A 22,646-nucleotide genomic window follows, 5' to 3' on the forward strand; every position below is an offset into this window, starting at 1 on the left:
GGAACAGCCATGTGGAAGAGATGTACGTGGGAAGGAGCTAGGATCTTCCATGCCATCTCCAGGGGAACCACTGTCCTCACATCTCCACATGTACACCAACACAGAAGTTCTCCAAACCCAATCTTTTGGGTGTTTATGGAGGCTTTATCATACATAGGCATGACTGATTAAATCATTGGCCATTGGTGACTGATTCAACCTCCAGCCAGAAATCAGAAGGGTGGGTCTGAAAGTTCTAAGCCTCTAATCACATGGTTGGTTCTCCTGGCAACCAGCCCCATCCTCATTAACATAACAAAAGAAAACTTTCTGTCCTCACTTTGGAAATTCCAAGGGTTTTAGGAGCTCTGTGCCAGAAACAGGGGTGAAGACCAAATATATGTTTCTTATTATAAATCACAGTATAACAACGCCTATCATTTTATCTGTATACATATCTCACATAGATTAGAATCTTAACAAACAACTCAGACCAGTATAGGCTATTTTCCTTTTATTCAAAACGGGAAAATGAGGTTTAGAAGTGGTAAGCAACGTGCCTGAAGCTGCCCCATGAATAGGGGCTAGAGTTGAGTTTCAAATTCCATCAACGGGCCCCGAAGCTGGACCTTGTTGCCTTACATTCGTTGTTCCCCACCACCTCCATCCTCTGTTCGTCTCTGTGTGAGAGCTGAAACTAGGAAACGGAGTATCACCTGTTCAGCCTCCTCAAGGAATGTGCATGTGGGCTGTTCTGTACATGTCTGAGAATGACCACAGAGCATCACCAGTATTGATTTTGGGGATTACAGATAAATTTTAGTAGGTAAGTGAATTCACAAATTCAGATCCATGCATTATAATATAATATAATATAATATAATGATGAGGAGATATATCTATATATCTATTTATCTGTATATATATTCTATTCAGGTACATCAAAGTCTCCTGGGAAGTCAGTTTGAGCATTTGGAAAGGAATTGCTGCTCTCACCAGAGCTGCTGCCTGCTCAGTGTTTATAAGGGCCCAAGAGAACACATAATATTGTTAACAAAGGCTATTAATGGAAGAATAAAAACAGGTCTTCAGATGGATCCTTGAGTGCACGCCTTAAGAATAAAAGAGATGGAATTACACAACTTCCAATATACCCTTCCACGTTTTCCTTTTTATCTAATTTATGAACTTGGCTAATTACCTATTCAATAGCCTCAATCACTCAATTTGAGAACAAAGCAGGCAAAATATATTGAGATCCACTGTCAACAGCTTCCTAAGAAGTAGTTCATATAATGTCATATCTTCCATGTTTTCAAAAACATTTTTAAAAAGAATAGAGATAATTTTTCATTCAACTCTATGCCAAGCAAATATCTAGGATGATCAGTATATAAGGAAACATTTGACCTGTCAAAAAAGATGTGTATAAATAACATCTGTAGAGAAGGCAGCTTGCCAGAATAATTTGAATATGCCTCAGGATGCTAAGAAAGAGAACTCTTTCTAGAATATTAAATTACTATGAAATCTCACACTCATGAGTTAGGTCTTTATTTTTGTTCAAAGCAAAGGCTCATTGTGGTTGAAAATAGCAATTGTAGTTTACATTTATTGAGCTGTTTGGTTCTTTTCTAAGTTGTTCACCTACATCAACAGTTTTAATTTTCATATAATCTTTCTGAGGTAGGTACAATTATTATCTCCCTTTCATAGTTTATGAAATAGAGATTCCTAAGGGTTAAATAACAAGCTTAGATTGAAAGAGGGAAAAATGTGTAATTCCTCCTCCTGAAAATGATTGGTACTTTATTCTCATGCCCTCTGTTTCCCATATTCTCAGGCCCCGATATATTTGAGAATTATTGAGTCGCAGGCATTTTCTAGATTTTTTTAACAATGTTTTCTTTTTCTAAAATCAACATTTATCTATAAATTGTGAATTTTGCTATTCTCTATTACCTTGTAAATCAAACAGGATCAGGTGAGCTTCTGTAATTAGGTGAGGCTACTGTGATAATGGTATTGAATGGGGATGTCTCTTGCCATGTGTCCTAGAGAAAAGTCACTTATTCAAGGCACAGTGGAGCCATGTGTGTCAAGGCGTTGGTGTCAGGCTGGCCCAGGGGAAGGCAGGGCACACACTCAGGTGGCTGCAGAGATTTGAAGGCTACTGTCTTCATAAAGGTCTCTCCTACCCATCTGGTGGGCCTGAAATTCTACCTTTCATATTATTTTCTTCAAATGTTGAAGGCTTTTTAATTTCAAACATCCCTATTAAAAGGCCAATACCGCAGGAAGCAGCAGACAGCCATGACTTAACACAGGGTCTGGCAGGCTGTCTGCTGAAAGCAAGATAAAGACCCAGCCATGTGAGACAGATGTTTACGAGCAGGCAAGAGAGATTAACAAAGAATCAGAGGACACCAAAGATAGTATTCATGTACCAGACGGCCAACTTGTGTGTGAACGATAATGAGAGAAAGAGGGAGAGAGAACAATCTCATTTATAATGTGATTCAAAGGAGACACTGACAATTAGGACTTTTTTTTCATTCATATTTCACTTTTGAATCCTTCTTGGACTAGGTCTCTTGAAAATGACCACAAGTGGTCCTCCTGCTTCCTGGGGCCTTTTGGTTGACCGGGGTAGTCGGGACAGCTCCAAAGCAAAGGTCGCTAAAGATGCATTCGGACCTCTAGCCGATAACAAAAGAGTTGACAATCACTGTGTCCTCAGCTGATGCAGCTAAAAAGCCAATGCCATGATCCTTTGACAGCTGTGGACCTATCAGGACTACTGACAGTTCTTCAGGGAAATCACAGGGCCTGTGATTCCCTAGCCCTCAGGAAGAAATGAGAGATGGCCTGGAAGACACATCTCCACAGGGCAGAGAGAGAAGGGAAGAGACACGTGTTTCCTTTCCTGTGCACCCTTTCCACCAGCCCTCATGAGTTTAATTTAACCCATTTGAGCTTAATGTAACCCATTGTTGAACTTGATGCCATAATTCACAACTTCATCTTAGGAGTACAGTTTACTTTATGCATGAAACAATCTGTAATCAAAAATTATATTGTAGAAAAAAACACATTTATGACAACACTTTACATGAAAAACATATAGCCCTGCTAAGTTGTTAGTTGCCTGTATAAGTTGAGATCTATGGCAATGGCATGGGACCAAAAGGAAAAACACATTTCATGTTCCATAAATTTCCATTTGTATCACATCAACATCCAGACCAGCAAAAAGCTATTTCACCCATATGTTGTTATTTAATATATGGTTACAGATCCCTTGAGTACCTTTCAAATAACAGATTACTTCAGAGTAGATTTACTTACTTCTGTTTCCTTTGCATTTAATTCAAATCACAAAAACAAAAATGAGTTCAATTCTTTGGGTTGCTTGCAGTTTGCTAATAGCCATCATAATAATAGTGATCCCTTCCAAAGCTAAAAACAAGGTTGTCTGGGGGCTGCCTTGCTCAAAGTATGAAAATATATCGGGACTTCCCTGGTGGTCCAGTGGTTAAGACTCCACGCTCCCGGTGCAGGTGGCGTGGGTCCGATCCCTGGTCAGGGAACTAAGATCTCACATGCCTCACAGTGTGGCCTGAAAAAAAAAAAATATCATCTATCCTCTGCCACATAGAATACATGTAAATCTTCTTCTGATCAAGCAGCTCTTTAAATACTTAGAATGAACTACTCTGTCAATTCTGAATCTTCACAGTAGGGTGACAATTTTCTAGTCCTTTCTTGGGTCAGGCATCCAACATGGCTAAAATTCTCTTTTAATTATGGGGAATACATTTAGCCCATAGCTTTAGGTTTTGTTTGTTTGGAAAGAGCTTATGGAGATGTAAAGCCATTTGCTTCCTGATTCCATTTTCAAGGCTTCACATAAATACTATTTAAATAGAGAAAGAATTGTTTTAGGAAATGTGTGTTCTTTGTTTAATTGACTGTCAGATATCTTGCAGTCTGTGCCAGCAAGCAGTGGGATGAATTCAAAAGATTAAGCATTTAAATGTTCTGAAGGTCATAATGATTCTTGTGTGGAGTAATACTGCTCTTCTTTATCCAGTACTGCGGCCAGCCCTGATCCTAGGAGGCTTCCTTAGCTGACACTCACAGGGAAGAGATACTCCACAGCGCAAGTCTAAGGTCGGACATGGCAACACTCCTCGTGTTATCCTATGATGGGTGGCATGATAAAATGCAGTGATTTTCGAATTCTTCTCCACAAAGCCCAAGGTCCCTTACTTGGGGTACCCTAAGTGCTATGCTTGGAGTTTGATGGTCTCACTGCTGTTTGAAAACCCTAACCCCCCTTTCAACTAGAGCAACTGTGCTTTGTCTATTTTATGCATTATTTTCAAATTAAGTTGTTTTTTTTTAAACAGGATTCTTCTGCTTTTCTTCCTTCACTCCTATGTTTCGTTTAAAAGCCCTAGTGTCGTTATTAAGGTCACTAGCGTTGAATTCAGAAATAAGTAGTTTCAGGTCTCCTTGTCGACTTGCTAGTTCTATGACTTTGATGTCTTTGAACCATGGTTTTCTTATCTGGAAAATGGGCTAGTAATGTTGATAAAGTGGTTTTGAGGATTAAATATGATAATAATGTCTCCTTCATCCTTCTAGCAAAGCTTTCTTCTCTCTGGTTCCTTGATAACCCCTCTATCAGTTGGGGTTTGACCAGAGGAGTACAACCACCAAGACTGATACAGAATGAGGAACTCATTGTAAGGATTATGGGAACTGGTAAGACAGCCTTTTCTTCTGCTATTTCTTCTGCATCTAGTCTTGGGCCTGAAGTCAGTAGGGCCGGCAGTCAGGAAGGAAAGGTGGCCGTGAAGTAGGGAAGAGCAAAGACAAACTGGAACCCACGAGTGCAAACTGGAGGCTGTGTCTGATGTGGGTGACCTGCAGGATAGGCTGGGGCTTTGTACCATGTTCCCATGTCCACATCCTGCCTAGGATTCAGCAACCTGGAAGGTGGAGGTCTGATGGGAGTCAGAGATGCCCGTGGGTCTGGCTCCACCCCATGCATCACGGTGAGCATCTCTGATATCAAGGGGTACTAACTGCTCCTCTACCCTCCTCCACTCTCTTCTCTTTACCTACATTGTCTCCATAGATGATCTCACCAGCCCTACAGCTTTAACTACCACCTATACGTCCGTGACTCCCTGGTTTACCAGAACATTGCTTGTCCTGACTTTTCTATGATTGATGTTGATATGCTGGAGCTGGAATCTCACAGACAGGCCAAGTACACCACTGACCAATGACAGTCTGGCTAATAGATGGTGGCCATCTTTCACTATCATCTGGAATGAGGGCTCATAATCTTCTCATAGCACTCTGGCCGCCACTCCTTCCTAACTAATCAAAATGGATACATGAGCTGCATTGTATTTGCAGCTATATTCCCTAAAGGAATAGGTGGAATTCATTGAGCTAGAACTTAATGGGGATAAACAGTATAAAAAGTAGAGGAAATGAAGATTTGGCTTAGCAGAAATCTGGGTGCAAAAGACTTAGAATTGATTGCTAGCAGGTTCATTATGAGTATAGATTACAGTGGGTCAGGGTTGCCAGACACACATACATACTTAAAGCTTTAAAGGTATTGATAGAATTAATGGTGCACGAGCGCTGTGAAAGTCTTGCTCTGCTTTGTACCGATGAAACCACACCAGGGGCTTGGCTTCAGTTCGAGGGTCATAGTTTAAGAATGTCATCAACAAAGAGGAAATGCCATCCATAAGGTAATAAGAGATGATATGGGGAACTTGAACCTATATTTTAGTGAAGAACACTGGCAAAGTGCCAATGGACTTTCAGCCTGGTAAACAGAGCCTTAGGGGATGTGATAACTTTCCTCAAGTATTTGATGTATTTGAAGAGATGGGAATAAACTTGTGCACAAAGCAGAATTCAGGCCAGTGGGTGTTTGAAAAAGGACAGCCTCCAAATGCAAGCAGACACAAACCATTCTGCTTATAAACCTTCATGCGACCCCCATGGGGTTTTGGACTAGACCAATGGTTTCTCTAAAACTTGTCCCCTGGGGAGCTTTCCAAAATGTAGATTTCCAGGTCCCACTCTAGATGCACTGAATCACAGTCATCTGGGGTGAGGCCTGGGATTTGTGTTGTTAATAACTCCCACCTGATTCTCTAGTCACCAGTGTGGGAACTACTGGACCAGATGAGCTCTAAAGAGCCTTACGTATTTCTGTGACCCTATTCCTCCTGTCCCAGGAGGGCCACATGCATGGTGTGCAGAACAGCCTGAGCAGAAGGGATGGGTTCAAACCCAGCTGTGTCTCCACCTAGCTCTGTGATTTTGACTAAGTCTCTGTACCTCAATTTCCTCATCTGCTAAAGAAGGATAACAGTCGTGTCTGCTCGTAGAATGTTGCCAAGAGTAAATGAGTAGATGGGTAAAGTAAGCACAACAGTGCTTCTATATGGCATATATAAGATAAGGATTAGCTATGATTTTTTTTTTATAAATGTATTTATTTTATTTATTTATTTTTGGCTGCATTGGGTCTTCATTGCTGCGCGCGGGCTTTCTCTAGTTGTGGCGAGCGGGGGCTACTCTTCATTGCGATGTACGGGCTTCTCATTGCGGTGGCTTCTCGTTGCGGAGCACAGGCTCTAGGCACGTGAGCTTCAGTACTTGTGGCACACGGGCTCAGTAGTTGTGGCTCGCGGGCTCTAGAGTGCAGGCTCAGTAGTTGTGGCACACGGGTTTAGTTGCTCTGCGGCGTGTGGGATCTTCCCGGACCAAGGCTCGAACCCGTGTCCCCTGCATTGGCAGGCAGATTCTTAACCACCACTGTGCCACCAGGGAAGTCCTAGATAATGATTTTTTATACCGGAAGATGACACATCCATTTACTAGACAGTCTGATTCATGAATGTTTAGGAAGTAGAGGAGAAAGAAAGAACTCAAAACCAAAGACTTTATTTTTTTTACTTTCATATTATTAATCGTCTTTCAAAATGTTTCCAGCTTTAGCAAGCATTATAATACAGAACATGTGCAAACATTTCTTGGAGAGTTACAAGGTTATCAAAGCATAAATAGGAATATAAAGTTTACTTTGTAGGAATGTAAAACAATATAAGTTGTAGGGAGTAATTGAGGATAAACTGAAGTCTCAGGTTTGCTGAGATTTCTGTCTAGAACCACATCCTTCTGGCTTTTTTTTTCTAATAAAATGAAATATGCAGATCTTGGGTATATAATCTGATGACTTTTGGTAAAGGAATATACCCTGTAACTACCATCCCAAGATATAGAACAGTTACATTACTCTGGAAAATTCTCTTGTGTCTTCTGCCAGTCATTCCCCATCCCAGAAGGCAACATTGCTCTGAATTCTATCATGACAGCATAGCTGTGCTGTTGTGCTCTTTTCTGTCTGACTTCTTTACCTACACATTATGTTTTTGATGCTAATTTATGTTGTTGCATAAATCAGTAGGTTTTGTTTTGTTTTGGTTTGCTTTGGTTTCTAGTTTCCACGTATTATTCCATTATATAAATACATCATAATTTGCTTAGCAATTCTTGCATTGATGAACATTTAGATTATTTTGAGTTTTGGGCTATTATAAATAAAGCTGCTATAAGCATTTTTGCAGAAGCCTTTTTTAATCCTAAGTTTTTGTTCCTTTTGGGTAAATGTCTAGGAGTAGAATTTCTGAGTTATAGGGTAAGTCTATCTTTATAAGAAACTGACAGTTTTCCCATTTTACATTCTTCTGTATGTCAATTCCAGCTGTTCTATGTGGTTATTTTCATTTGGTAAATAACCAAATGTTATTTATGTTGTTGTTATTTATGTTGTTTTATTTGATGTTAGCACTTGTAGTGGGTATGAGATGGTGTTTAACTGTTCTTTTAATTTACATTTCCTGGTGACAAACGATGTTGAGCATCTTTTCAATGTGTTTATTAATCATTTTTATGTCTTCTTTTATAACATATCTGATCAAATATTTTGTCCTTTGAAAAACTTGGATTGTTTGTCTTTTATTTATTGATCTGTAGGAGTAAATGATATATTCTGGACAGAAGTCCTGAACAAGATATATGAATTACAATTATCTTTTCCCAGGATGTGGCTTACTTTTTGGTTTTCTTGATGGGTCTCTTTATAAGCAGGAGCTTTTGATTTTTGTAAAATCCAATTTATCTATTTTTCTTTTTTATGTTCACCGTGTTTTAATTCCTAAGAAATATGTGCCTATACCAAGTTCATAGACGTATTCCTCCGTATTTTTCTAGAAGCTTTATAGTTTTAGCTTTTAATTAATTTATTTATTTATTTATTTTTGGCTGTGTTGGGTCTTCGTTTCTGTGCGAGGGCTTTTCTCTAGTTGCGGCAAGTGGGGGCCACTCTTCATCGCGGTGCGCGGGCCTCTCATTATTGCGGCCTCTCTTGTTGCGGAGCACAGGCTCCAGATGCGCAGGCTCAGTAGTTGTGGCTCACGGGCCTAGTTGCTCCGCGGCATGTGGGATCTTCCCGGACCAGGGCTCGAACCCGTGTCCCCTGCATTGGCAAGCAGATTCTCAACCACTGCGCCACCAGGGAAGCCCCTAGTTTTAGCTTTTACATTTAAGTCTGTAATCAATCCTACTTTTAACGTGTGTTGTGAGGTAGAGGTTGATGTTCATTTTTTTATTTCGTGCATTTATTCAGTTATTCCAGCACCATTTGCTGAAAAAGCTTTCTTTTCCCCATTGAATTGCCTTGACATCTTTGTTGAAAATCAATGAAAGTGGTCAAAAGGTACAAAATTCCAGTTATTAGATAAACAAGTACTGGGGATGTAATGTACAACATACTGACCATAGTTCACACGGCTGTATGATATATTTGAAAGTTGCTAAGAGTAGATCTTAAAATTTTTCATAACCAGGAAAAATTTTTTTTTTTAATCTATGTGAGATGATGGATATTAACTAAACTTATCGTGATAATCATGTAGCAGTATACGTATGTCAAGTCATTAAGGGGTATACCTTAAACTTAAACTTACACAGAGCGGTAGGTCAATTGTATCTCAATGAAAGTGAAAAAAATCAATTGATTCTTTGGGTGTGGTCTAGTTCTGGGCTCTCTATTCTGTTCCTTTGATGCATTTTCTCCATTCTTATGCTTATGTAACACTATTGTGATTGATCGACTTTTATAAGCAAATCTTGAAATCCTCAAGTGTGAGTCCTCAAACTTTTTTCTTTTTCAAAATTATTTTAGGTACTTTGATTTCCACATAAATTTTAGAATCCACTTATCTCTGTAATCCTTTAGTGTTTGATAGAATTCTCCAGTGAAACCCTTTGGAAGAGACTGTTGGAATTTTGATTGAGTTTTCATTGAATCTATAGGAGAACTGATATCTTAAAAGTATTGATTCTTTTAGTTGATGAGTATGCTGTATATATCTCTGTATCTATTTAGGTTCCTCTTAATTTCTTTCAGCAATGTTTTGTAGTTTTCAGTCTTGTACATCTTTTATTAAATTCATCCCTAAGTGTTTTAAAATATTTCTGATACTGTTACAATGGTATTTTTACAAATGTATTTATCAGTAGTTTGCAGCTATTTCAAGCATGCAATTTTTTCTATTGGCCTTGTGTATTGTGACATTATTAAATTCACTTATTCTAGTAGTTATTTTGTAGATCCTTTAGGATCTCCTATATAAACCATCATATCTTCTACAAATAAAGACAGTTTTACTTCTTCATCTCCAATCTGCAAGCCTTTCATTTCTTTTACTTTTCCTATTGCACTGCCTAGAATCTACAGTGCAATGTTGAATAGAAATAAGAAAGACATTCTTGACTTTTTCCTGGTCTTAGGAAACTTCAGTATTTCACTGCTTAATATAATATTAGCTGTAGGTTTTGATAGGTGCTCTTTATTATTAATTATTAATTAAGGATGTTCTTTTCTAGTAGGCTGAAAATTTTGAACATGAATGGATGTTGAAATTTGTCAAATGCTCTTTTCTGCATCTATTAAGCTTATATTATTTTCTCATTTTGTCTGTTAACAAAGTGAATTATATGATTTGATTTTTAAATGTTAAACCAGTCTTACTTCCTGTAACAAACAAACTTGTTTATGATGGAACTGTTATATGTCTGTATGTATACATACATACAGAAATATCTTTATAATGTGATTCTTACTAGTTTTTAAAGGATTTTTCTGTCATGTTCATGACAGATATTGGCTTGCAATTTTATTTTCTTTTATATTCTATCAATTTAAAAAAAAATTAGTGTTATGTTACCTCAAAAACAAGTGTGGAAGTGTTTCTTTCTCATCTGTTTGCTAAAAGAGTTTGTATAAGTTGATACTATGCAACTCTTTAATGTTTGATCGAACTCTCCAGTGAAATCCTCTGGGTCTTTCTTTGTGTGAAAACTTTGGACAATAAATTCAGTTTCATTAATAGATAATAGCTACCCTAATTTTCTATTTCATCTTGTGTTAGTTTTGGTAAGTTGAATTCTTAAAGACATTTGCCCATCTCATATACTTTGTCAAATTTATTGGCATAAAATTATTCATAATGTTCTCTTGTTCTTTTAAAACTGTCTGTAGTATCTGCATTAGAAACAATTCTTTTATTTTAGTAATTTGTTGCTTTTTTTTAAACCTCCATGAAACTTTCTAACGGTTAATACTTGCATTAATCCTTTCTAAGAGCGGATTTCGGTTTTGTTATTTTTTCTGTACTCTGTTTTTTATTTCATTGACTTCTCTTTATTATATCTTTCCTTCTACCTGATTTTGTTTTAATTTTCTTGTCTTTTTCTACTTTCATAGCATTTAAACTTTGACCATTGATTTTAAACCTTTCATCCTTTCTAATATAAAGCTATATATTTTCCTTTAAAAACTGATTCATATAAACTTGTTGATATGTAGTATTTTCATGATCATTCAGTTCAAAATATTTTCTAATTTCCCTTTGGATTTTTCCCTTTGATAATAGGTCACTTGGAAGTATTTAGGTATTTTCATAAATGCTATTAATATTTATTTCTTATTAATTTCAGTGGTAGTCAAAGAAACCACTCTACGAAATGTAAATATTTGAAATTTAGTAAGAATTTTCAATGGCTTAGCATATTCCCTAACTTAGTTTACTTGCTATATACACTTGAAAAGATTGTGTATTCTCCACTTGTTGAGTGTACTGTTCTATAAATATCAGTTGATACAATATGGTTGATAGTTTCATTTAGATACTATTTGTTTGTCGTACTGTTGCGTTCTTACTGACAGAGGAGTGTTAAATCTCTTATAATTATGATGTCTGTTTCTGCCTGTAGTTCAATCAGTTTTTGCTTCATGTTTTTATGCTTTATTGGCTAAATTGCATTTACAATTGCTAGGTTCTCCTCATGAGTTTCTCCCTGTATTATTACAAGACATCCTCTTTATCTCTGGAAATATTTCTTGTCTTGAAGTCTATTTTGTCCGATATTCATATAGGAACTTCCACTTCTGGCTTATCAAATACTTTTTATTATCCTATTTAATTTTCTCTATAGTCTCCTTAGGTTTATATCTTCGTGTTTGTTTCCAGGGGATTAGGACGCATCCTTAAATGACCACTGTCATTTAGATTTAATATTGGTAAATTTATTATTTATTAATTAGATTTTATACACAATATCATGAGCTCTCAAACTCCTACCCATTCTTGGGCTATTGTTTCACATATTTTACATCTATATACAGTATAAGCACCACAATACACAGCACAGTGTTATAGTTTTTGCTTTAAATTGTTCTCTATCTTCAAATAAATTTAGAGCAATAAAAAAGACACCAACATATTAATCATTTATGGTGTTCTTTATTTTTTCCTGTAGATCTGAATTTACATCTGGTGTCATTTGCCTTCCACCTGAAGAACTTTATAAGCATTTCTCTAGTGCAGGTCTGTTGGCAGACTGTTCTTTTAGTTTTTGTTTATTGAAAATGTCCTTATTCCACTTGAAAGTTTGAAGGATATTTTTGCTGGATATAGAATTCTGATTGTTTTGTTTTGTTCGTTTGCTTGTTTCACCACTTTTTCTTCCTTAAATGATCCAAGTCCACTTCACCCTGGTCTCTCTGTTTGCTCTTTTCTCTCCCTGGACAACTCTTTAACCAGTTCCTCATGTCACAGGCTAATTCTCATCTCTCTGGTTTCATTTCACGCTTCTCAGAGACCTCTGTTGACCATGCTATCCAAAACCAGCCTTCTTCTCTGTGACTTTCTCATTTTCCTCTTTACATCTTGTGCAATACTTCCACAATGTTTTTATTTGTTTCCTTGCTTCTTGTCTTTCTACCTGAGTAGCTCCATATGAAAATTTATTTTATATTCTCCTACATTCTTGGCATTTGGCAAAATACCTGGCATCATGATAAAGGCACAGTGATGTTTCCCTAATGTAGAATGGATGCAACTGAAGTTACAGGGGCATCTGAAGTCTAGCTTTGCTAGAATTGAAAAGGCACATTGAGTAGTCACACTGCTAAACTCTCCAGGACCATCTGTTTTACACACTGTGCTAGGGAATATAAATGCAAAAGTGAAGCATCTTCAAGAAACTTTTCCAGATTCTCTGAGTTGGAAACAATCTCCTCCTCTCATTCCCCTAGCATTCCACTTCATCCTGACTGTGGTACTTTTTGTGATTGACCTTGTACCATTGCTGTTTCTATACATATCTTCCCTCTCCAACTGGATTGTCAGGTCCTTGCAGGCAGGGGCGATATTTCTGAACACACATTGGCAATCCTGCAGAAATAACCTTTACGTCTGCAGACATTTTGGGATACTCATAAAATGGTATTGCATTGAAAATGAATGAGAAAGTTAGCGTTTTTGTTTAATAAGATTCTCTATTTCTCTGTGGAAAAAGGAGCTGTATAATTCCAAAGTCATTAGGATTTCAACTCAGCGTTAATAAAGCCCTAAGTTCCCACCAAGGACACTGTGTCACGTGTGGAGGAGGACTCCTCTGCCCCTTCTCTGCCTTTGTTCTTGTTTATATGCACTGCCTTCATAGTTTATGCTCCCTGCAGTTTGCATCACAATAACATGCCAAATATTTCCTGCCCATGCTTCTGTTTGGCTGCAGAGCAGGAGAACTGTAATGGAAAAGCAACAGATCAGAATAGTTTTTAGATTTGTTGGTGCTCTTAAAAAGGCCCACTTTTAAACATAAATATTTATGCCTGTTGCCATGCTCAACTTCCATTCGTTATGAGGAGACCTTTGATGAGTCTGTAGTGTGAAGAGGACCATATAAATACTGGTTACCATTTATTATGACAAGACTGATGGAGAACTCTGGAGGTAGGAAGGCTGAAGCTAGCTTTCATGTTCTGTGCATAACAGAGGAGAATGGCTCAGCCCCAGATAAGCATTCAAACAACTCACATGTAGGTTGTGATAACTTATTGCCTCTGGGTTTGGGGACTATGTTAATCTTCCTGAGTCACGCACACCTGCGAGTGAAATGGAAGAGCCTTGGAAGCATAGCTGTTCTTTGTAACTTTTTTCTTTAAGACCCAGTATTGTTCTGACAAGTTCAAGTTAACGAAAGGACCATGGCACTAGAGGGCGGTACTCTGGAAGGTGGGTGTGTATGTGTGTTGGAGGTGAGGGTTACAAGTCTGAAACTTCTTGTAGGTTCCCAGGCCCCATCCAAGGCTTATAGAATCAGAACCTGCAGATGCTGGGCCTGGGAATCTGCATTTGAGCACCATCCCCAGAGGATGCCCTAGGATGTTTGGGAGTCACTGCTTGAGGGAATAGAGAGACAAGAGTTGTCTCTTTTGTCTCTGAACTGTCAATCTGTGCCTGGAAAATTTTGAGTCCCTTAGATTGCTCACCAAGAAGATCCTGATCATTGCTTTTTTCCCATAACTGAATTGACTCTTAATTGAGCAATTAGGTCAGTCAGTGTCCGATTATCATGTACTTGAAACTAAAACAAAATAAGTTCGTCCTTACACTGGCCAAACCAACTTATCCTGTCATGTCTAACAGGTTTCTCAGAAACATGCATTGGGCTATAGGAATTTGAACGTCCACAGGAAATTCTGCCCTTTGTCACGTTATTTACATAAGAGCAATTCTGATGACACTGCAATATTCAGTAGGCAGGACTCGTTGGATGTAATCAGAAGTAACTTTGTTCTTGCCATCCACTGCCCTTTCATGCCATCTCTGTGGGGTTAATTTTTTCCCACCCCTTGGGTAAAAACTAGGGTAAGTGTCATGAATTTTCACTCACTTTTAAGTAGTAAAGAGTTCTTTACTTTCATTCTTAGATACACAAAATTCTATGTCCTTAACTGATATATCCAAGTTTTTTTCAGTAGTTTTTATCTACTGAAAAAAACTGCACAGGTTCAAGGTTGACAATCATGCTTTATTCAGTGAACTTACTGAGGACTTTAGCCTGGGATACAGCCTTTCAGATAGCTCTGAGGGAGTGTTCCAAAAAGGTAAGGGAGAAGCCAGGATATATAGGAGTTTTTGCTGAGAAAAAAAACATGTGTTCAAACATCACAAGATTACTGCTAATCATAAGAACAAAACATTTCAAGTTAATGATTTTAGTGCTTTTCTGTGTATGGCAAGAGTCTTGGGCTCACTGAAGTCATTCCTTTGATATGCATTTTAACTCTCTCGGGCCAATATCCTGTTTTTCTCCATCCTGAATCCCCACAGGGAGCCCCACTGCCAGGAGCGCCTGCAGTGGCTGATGACTCCTTTGTCTACTGAAATGGCAGGTGACATTCTTAGTTCACACAGGGTAGAAAAATAATTTTTAAACAGCTCCAAACTTTATTGGAAGTGAGTTTTCCCCCTCCCTTAGCTCAGTTCTGCTTGGGCGGCCTATTTGCCATGGGAAAAGGGTGCATAGGCTCTTCTCTTCCTCTCAGCCTGTGGCTTTTGCTTTTCTTCCTTTATCTCTGCCTCAGGTTCCTCCAGGGCTGAGGGATGCAGGGTATCAGGTTAGAAAGGCGAGGGAGATAAAGGTTTATTTGATAGATACCTATACAAAACTCGCATAGACACTGCCTGACTCTTTCTCATGGGGTGATTTCATGGCTTTTTCAAGAACTCAGCATTACTTGATACTTAGCCCATAGGCTATGTACCTCCTCTGGGGTCACTTTAAGGCCCTAGATATCCAGTTGAACCCTGATAGCATCCTTCCACTGAGGTCACATTGCCCCCACTGTTTATACACGGCACACACGTGGTCCGTGGGAAACTTCACATCGTTTGCTCTGACAAGCTCTGAGAATACAGGTCAGGCCCAGTCCTTCCACCTCTCTTACTTCGCCATCAGCGTAGCTAAGTAGACACAGGCTCCAGACTTTGGATCTTGCCAGTGTTGTCGAGTTCAGGACACTGGGCTCCAAGGATAATAAGGCATTCCTCAAGCTCTCTGAGTAGTTCTACTGAATCCTTTTCCCATGGGTTCGAGGTGAGAGAGAAGGAATCCCACATCTCACATGGAAGAGGGTTAAGTCAAACTCATAGTATGATAGAACTCCCTTTAAGAAATTCTCTATTCCTTTCTTTCTTCTCCAATCTCTTTTTCAGACTGGTGGTGAGGGATCAGCTTTAGTTGGAAAATGGCTCTTGACCACTTCTGTTGGATGCCCTGAACTGGGGCTCTCATACTCTACTTTAGTCATGGGGGTGTAGCTAGCATCTGTGTCTTAGAGCTTCAACCGGGGGCTTCATCCAAGATACTGGGAAATAAAGATTCCCTTGTAATATCTCTTTGCAATCATAATACCAGCTAGTTTATGTTTATCACTTGTTGTATACCAGACGCTCCTTCATACATGCCTTATCTTACTCAGTCCTTCCCACAATCCTATAAGGAAACAGAAGTTCAGAGAAGTCAAATAATTCGTGTCAAGTCACCCAGATAGCAGGTTGCAAAATTCTTCCCAACACTGTGCATTATTTTCTTTTTAAGAAAATAAGAATGATTTTTGTGTCTTAGAAAGAAAATACTATGCATTCATCAGGGGGGAAAAAATGCTATAGCTGTTTACTATCCTGGCTTTGACAATGGGAAGATATGGAATTTTGGAGCAAAATTAAGAACAACAAGTCTCAGTTGCTAAGCATTTGAATAGACTTATTCACTTAATTCTTATAAAACCTTGTGATGTGGATGGACTCGTCTTCATCTTGTAGATGAAGAAACTGAGGCCAGGGGGATATTATGTGGCTTCCCCTACATTACACAACGAGTAATATTTGGAGCCAGGATTTAAAATCCAAAGTCTCAGACCATGACCCTGAATCTACTTTTCCTCTCCACTCTGATGGGACATAGCAGGAATATGAGCTGTGGAAGTTGTTTGGTTGATGCTTCTTTCAAACACATCTGACTCTAGATGAGGAGCGACAGAGGAGTCAAGGTTTTCATTAAACTCCTTGGAAACAAAGAGCATCTTATTCATCTTGGAATCCCTAGTGCCTGGTCCAAAGTTGACACTCTATTAATGAATGAATGAAATGGGTAAACAGTCAATTACTTTCTTTTCAACTCTCTGGTGGAAAGTAAGTTTACATGTGGGTTAAATTAAGACAGCATCCTCCTCCTGGGTATTTACATTTTATAAGATGGTCTTGGGAGAAGAGCTCAGATGAATGATATCTAAACTTGAATTTCTGATTCGGTCCTTGGAATAGAGGTGGAAGAGGAATTGAGACTGAGTTTTTCTCTGGAGTCTCAAGTTTCACTGCAGAAATGACAGCTTACATGTCTCTCTGCCGTAAGGAAAAAATAGATTGCTTCTTTGTTTGGGTTACGGAGTGCTTCTTTGTTTGGGTTACGAAGTATCCGGAAACATTTTACCTCAAAGAAGTATGTTCTAATAATTTCAGTCATCCAGCAAGGGGGCAGGCGGCTTCCAAAGTATTCACAGTCATACTTCTGCTGAGGAACCTGTCAGCTGGGCTCTTGGAAGGAAGGATTGAAATGTTATTGGTGGGGTAGACCAGATGGCTTCTAAGAGACTCTGTCCCTGACCTTTTGGAGATCTAGGATTCGTTCAGGTGGTTGATGACAAGGATGCAGCTAACCAGGTCTGTGTGTCTGTCATCCACAGGTCTGAGGCGCAATTACAGATGTACCATCTGCAGTGTCTCTCTAAACTCAATAGAACAGTATCATGCCCATCTGAAAGGATCTAAACATCAGACCAAGTAGGTACTTTCATGCTTTCACTCTTCAGTCCTTTTGTATGTAACTTTTAGCATGATGAATAAAGGCTAACCACTTTACTTATTTCAAAATAAGTAGATGAAAACTGTATCTCTTATCTCCAAGGTTCCCTTGATATTTATGCCGCTTAAGCCTCCAGAGTCTGCCTAGCACCGCTTGAAGAATGACTTCTTGCCTTTTTTGGACGCAGTAATGGCTTTTTTTTTTTCATTTTTTCCTTCTTTTCAAGGCTAGTCAGCACATTTGTATGAACTTCAGGAAACTTTTAGATCTATATTAAGTGTTTTTAAATAAGCAATGTAGTTAGTCTCTACTTGGAGGATGGGCCAGACCTCCGTGTTGTGAAGTCAAATTCTGTGAATGTCTTCGACCACTTTCTATTTCTAGAAGCATATTGTTGCTTAGTCTGGAAACCTAACAAATCCCCTGGAATTTTAACTCATTCACATACATAGCTATTTTCAATTCAATGGAAGCTCATTCCATTCCCCCTCCCCCAAATTCTCATGATTTTAAACCAGAAAAGTCTAATCAGGCATCATTTCCTCTGTATTTAGAAAACCGATGACATTAACTTTTAGGTATTTTTAAAGTAGCTGCTAGGACTGCTAATAAAATCTAATAAAATAGGAAAAAACAAAGAATATCTCAAAAATATGTAATTTTCCTGAATAGAATTGTTTTCATTTCTCTCATATTCATTAGCAGAATCATTGAGCAGATTCGACTGTATCAGGGCCTCATAAATAATGAATGATTCATTTAACAAAGGTTTATGGAGCGCCCACTGTGTGCCAGACCCCGAATGTGCCCTGGGGAAGAAAAGATGAATGGATTTAGGCCTTCCTCTTGCGGCGCTCCCTGCCAGGCTGGGGAAACAATCATGTAAACACATAGATTGTTCTCTGTTACCATAATGTGGGCACCCCGATCTTTGAGGACCAGGACGGGAGCATCCAGGGGAAGCTTTCCAGGGACATCAGTGCAGAGGCTGAGCTCATAAGGATGAAGTCAGGGTCTGATTTTGTTTTCCATTATCACCCAGCCCCCAGCACAACACTTGATACGTATTAAGGGCTTCATAACCATTCCTGATGGAGTGAATGTGTGATTTTTAAAAGATGAGTAATGACAGCAGAAACTAACACAACACAGTAAAGCAATTATACTCCAATAAAGATGTCCAAAAAAAAAAAGAAGAAAAGATGAGTAACGATTTTCCAAGCACGGATAGGAAGGTACATTCCAGGCAGGGAAATTTCTTGGCAAAGATACTGTAAAGACATAGATTCACAGGGGTTTCTGGCTTCAGGGGAGAAGTTTAAGCCCAGAGTTCCTACTGACTCTCAGTTTTTCCTCAATATTGTGCGGTTCGGTGAGTCAAAGCTGCTTTCATCACTTGCTTTACTCTGATCCACCCCCAAAGGGCTTTTATCAAGGAAGTTCTTCAGAAACAAGACTGTCTCTAATACTGAGCACCTAGAGCACTTGTATTGATTATTGGGAGCTGCTGCCCCAATCCCATCCCCAACCCCCAAAACGGTCCCTTCAGCATCTCTCTGACTCTCCCGTTGTGAGCCATACCGTATGCATTCTAATGAGCGTGCATCTGACGTACGCACAGACACCTTACAAGGAGCTGCAACGGTAAATGATCATCTTTTAGGGGCATGTATTTATTGCTCTTCATAAATAGAAAAAGGTAGACAGCAGTGACTTTAGGTGGCAAGAATCATGTCAATAACTGATGCAGATAGATAGCATCTCCAGCTTCAGGAAAATACCTACCTCTCTATGTGTACCTATAAAACTTGACGTGACAGAATTTGTGCCAGGCATAGTCACACCTAATACCTTGTTTATTCCCCTTAACTACCTTGAGATACATATTACTGACCCATTATTTGATCTGAGAAACTAAGGCTCAGAGAGGCGAAGTAACTTTCGCAGCACCACCTTGCCAAAAAAATGGCAGAACCAGGACTGGACCCAGCAGCGTCTGACTCTTGCTTTTAATTAATTCGTGTCACTCAGCCGCCACAGACAGGCTTTGGACACAGGACTGCAGGGGCTGCCAGTAGAGAGTCCTATGATGAATTTTGAAAAAGGGCATTGCTTCCCTGGTGTAATTTAATAAGTAAGTATACGTGACTTCAGAAGGGTACGTCTCCTGCTGTGCTGCCTTCTTTCCAATAAACAAGACAGTTTGCTTTTTTTTTTAACCACAAAAGCACAAGGTTGAAGAAACCTTGGAGAAAATAATTGTCATAGCTCTGTCCCGCAGGCCATTTCATCTGTCCTTATACCGGATTTGCGTATCCTGGGTGTGTATATGAGTCTGTCTTTGTTTACGAGACAGACGGTTCCATAATTTTCTTGTAATATCCTTGTTAGGTTTGGTTTCAAGTGTGTGAGGGTCTCGATAAACAGATTCTATTTCTAATCCCTGAATGAGTTTGTGGTAGACTGCTGCTATTTCTTACCTTAAATACGAGGAAGAATTCATTAGTGAAGCCATCTAGGCCTAAAAATTTATGCTATGGGAGTATTTTTCTTAGAAATTTAGTTTCTTTAATACAGCATTGTTCATATCTTCTATTCTTATATCAGCTTAAATAAGCTTTCTTTCAATTAATTTGTCCATTTCATTTACATTTTAAAATATATTGATATAAAATTGTTCATTTTATCCCCTAATTTTATTTTTAATGCTTGTGGAATATTTTTCTTTCCAGACACTGTTTATTTGTGTCTCTTCCTTTTTTTTTTTTTTTGATCACTTTTCTTGTTAGAAGTTTATCAATCTTTATTAGTTGTTTTTTTTTTTTTTTGATGAACAAATGTTGGGGATTTGTTGATTTTCTTTATGTACAGTTATTTTATGACATTTAAAATATTATTTCCTTCTTTCTACTTCCTTTGGATTTAATTTGCATTTTCCGCTGGCTTCTTAATATAAAAGTATAGGTTCTATAATGAAAAAGAATCTGAAAAAGAATATATATAAATATAAATGTAAATAAATGGTCCTATCTATCAATTAGGCCAAGTTTCTTAATCTTGTTCAAATCAGTATATTCTTACTGATTTTTTTGTCTGCTTTTTATATCCATGAGAAGCAGACATAATTAAAAACCTCCAACTGTACATATGGTTTGCCTATGTGTCTTCTTAATTCTATCTTTTCTTTTTTGTTTTATATATTTAAAGGTATATTATTAGATGCTTACAAATTTAGGGATTTTTAATGTATTCTTATTGTATGGGCCCTTTTTTTTAAATCACTTTTTGCCATCATGAAATATCCTTCTTTGTTACTAGTAGTATTTTCCTTGAAGTATACCAACATCAACTACAGCAACTTTTCAAGGCTTTCAAAAGTTTTTCCTTTAAATTGGATCCAGCTTTTATTTTGTTCTCAGGTGGAAGTTTAGTGTGATGGAAGTCAGCCAAATGGTTCTTAACTGTTCTAATCTGACTAAGTCAACATAAGTATTAAAGTGTCAGTAATTTTCAAGGTCTTATATTTATATTTTTGCAGTCATTTCTAAAGGAGCGTTGAGATGAGCAGAGATGATTCAGTTGTGTAGTGGAAAGGACACTGAATTTTATTTCTAGTGCAATTTTGCCACTGAGTGACCCTGGGCACTGACAAACCTTCTTTAAGTCTCACTTCCCTCAAAGATGAGTGTTTAATGATGACAAGAACACAACAAATATGCTTCCACTTCCCATGCTTTGCTCATGATCCTGGTATTCTTTTCTACGAATCCTGAATTCAGACTTAAAATTTTTCCTAAAACATGTCCCAGTCAGCCTTGAGCATTTATTGAAGTTAGCAGTGACCCTCCCCTGCCCCTATTATGTCCACCCAGAACCTCAGAATATGACCTTATTTGTAAATAAGGTCTTGCAGATGTAAAAGTTAAGAATCTCAAGATGAAATCTTTCTGGATTTATGAGAATGATTTATGGTGTCTTTATGAGAGAAAGGAAAGGGAGATTCGAACACATGGAGAAGGTGGCCCCGTGAAGACAGATGCAGAGATTGGGGTTCTGTTTCCTCAAGCCAAGGAACACCAGGAGCCAGCAGCGTCTGGAGGAGGCAAGAAGGAATCTCCTCCAGAGCTTTTGGAGGGAGTGTGCCCTGCTGACTCCTTGATTCCAGACTTTCATCTTCTAGAACCTTGAGAGAATAAATTTCTGTTGTTTGAAGACACTCAGTTTTGGGTACTTTTTTAAGGGCAGCCCTAGGAAATTAATATAGTGTGAAACCTACATACCTTGTTCCATAAGTAATCCTTCAGTCATATTTTCTGGGCAACTGCTTACACTGCCAATCCCGATAATGACAATGATGATGGTCATGGGGATGCGGGTGGAGAAGATGGTGATGATGATGACGCCACCACTGATAACCAAAGTGGGACTTGTCTGAGACTGGGACACAGCCACAGACTAAAATGCTTTGGAAGTGTTACATCTAATACACACAGCAGTCCTGTAATTGACCAGAGGCTCCACTTTATAGGTTAGAAAATTGAGTCTCAGAGAAGTTCAGTGACTTGCCCAAGGTCCCCCCAAAAATTGGTCAGCAGAGTCAAGAACAGAAGTCAGGTTACTGGCAACCTTTACTCTAACTGTTATAACAGTACTTAAATAATACTATTATTATTATATTGCTCTTTACTAGTAGTAAAAAGACTTTTTCTTTTTTTTTGGCAAATGTCATAAACAGCAAAATGACTGTCGAATTTTGCTCCATGGTTAAATTGCAAGAGAAATATTCAATAGCTAATGAGAGTAAAGGTTTCGAAATGCAAATGATCACACTGGCATATAAAGCAATTGCCTATTAGTAGATTTTTCAGCATTTCCGGGGGATCTAGTCTGTCAATTAGTACAAATGTTTAAAATGAAATTTAAAGGCAGATGAGTACATACCATAGACTAATAAACAATTCCCCCATAATGTACTTAAATTTGAATTTAGGGAACACTTCAAGCCTCAGGACATTGTATTACCTAGAATTAAAGGTTATAAAATTTGTCATTACTTACTTTGATATTTCATTTGGTTGAAAATGAGGTACAAGTGTTGAAGAGAATAAATCAGACTGACCAAAAGTTAGTAGTAATTTCTATATGTGCTGCTTCCTTTGAGAAGAAGCCTGAAGTGGTGATATCCATTGCTTTTTCTGCAATTTTTCCCAATTAGTATGAATCCTCCAGACAAAGCCTTCATATTATCCATTTCCCCATTATATTCATTTATTTGTGAAGTGACTGAGTGGATGTTCCGTCTAATTTTCAGAGCTAGAATATATTTGCTTTAAATACCTTGGAAT

General features: G+C 38.3%; 1 protein-coding gene across 1 annotated transcript in view; it reads left to right on the forward strand.

Annotated features, from left to right (window-relative positions):
• ZMAT4 (zinc finger matrin-type 4) overlaps window positions 1–17,283 on the forward strand; it is a 305,476-nt gene extending 288,193 nt beyond the window's left edge. Inside the window, exon 6 of the mRNA XM_061177366.1 lies at window positions 17,183–17,283. Coding sequence (XP_061033349.1) covers window positions 17,183–17,283 — 101 coding nt within the window. The remainder of the gene's footprint in view (window positions 1–17,182) is intronic.
• Window positions 17,284–22,646: the final 5,363 nt, after the last annotated feature.

The sequence above is a fragment of the Eubalaena glacialis genome, chromosome 20 (genome assembly GCF_028564815.1).
Source record: "Eubalaena glacialis isolate mEubGla1 chromosome 20, mEubGla1.1.hap2.+ XY, whole genome shotgun sequence".
NCBI classification, from domain to species: Eukaryota; Metazoa; Chordata; class Mammalia; order Artiodactyla; family Balaenidae; genus Eubalaena; species Eubalaena glacialis.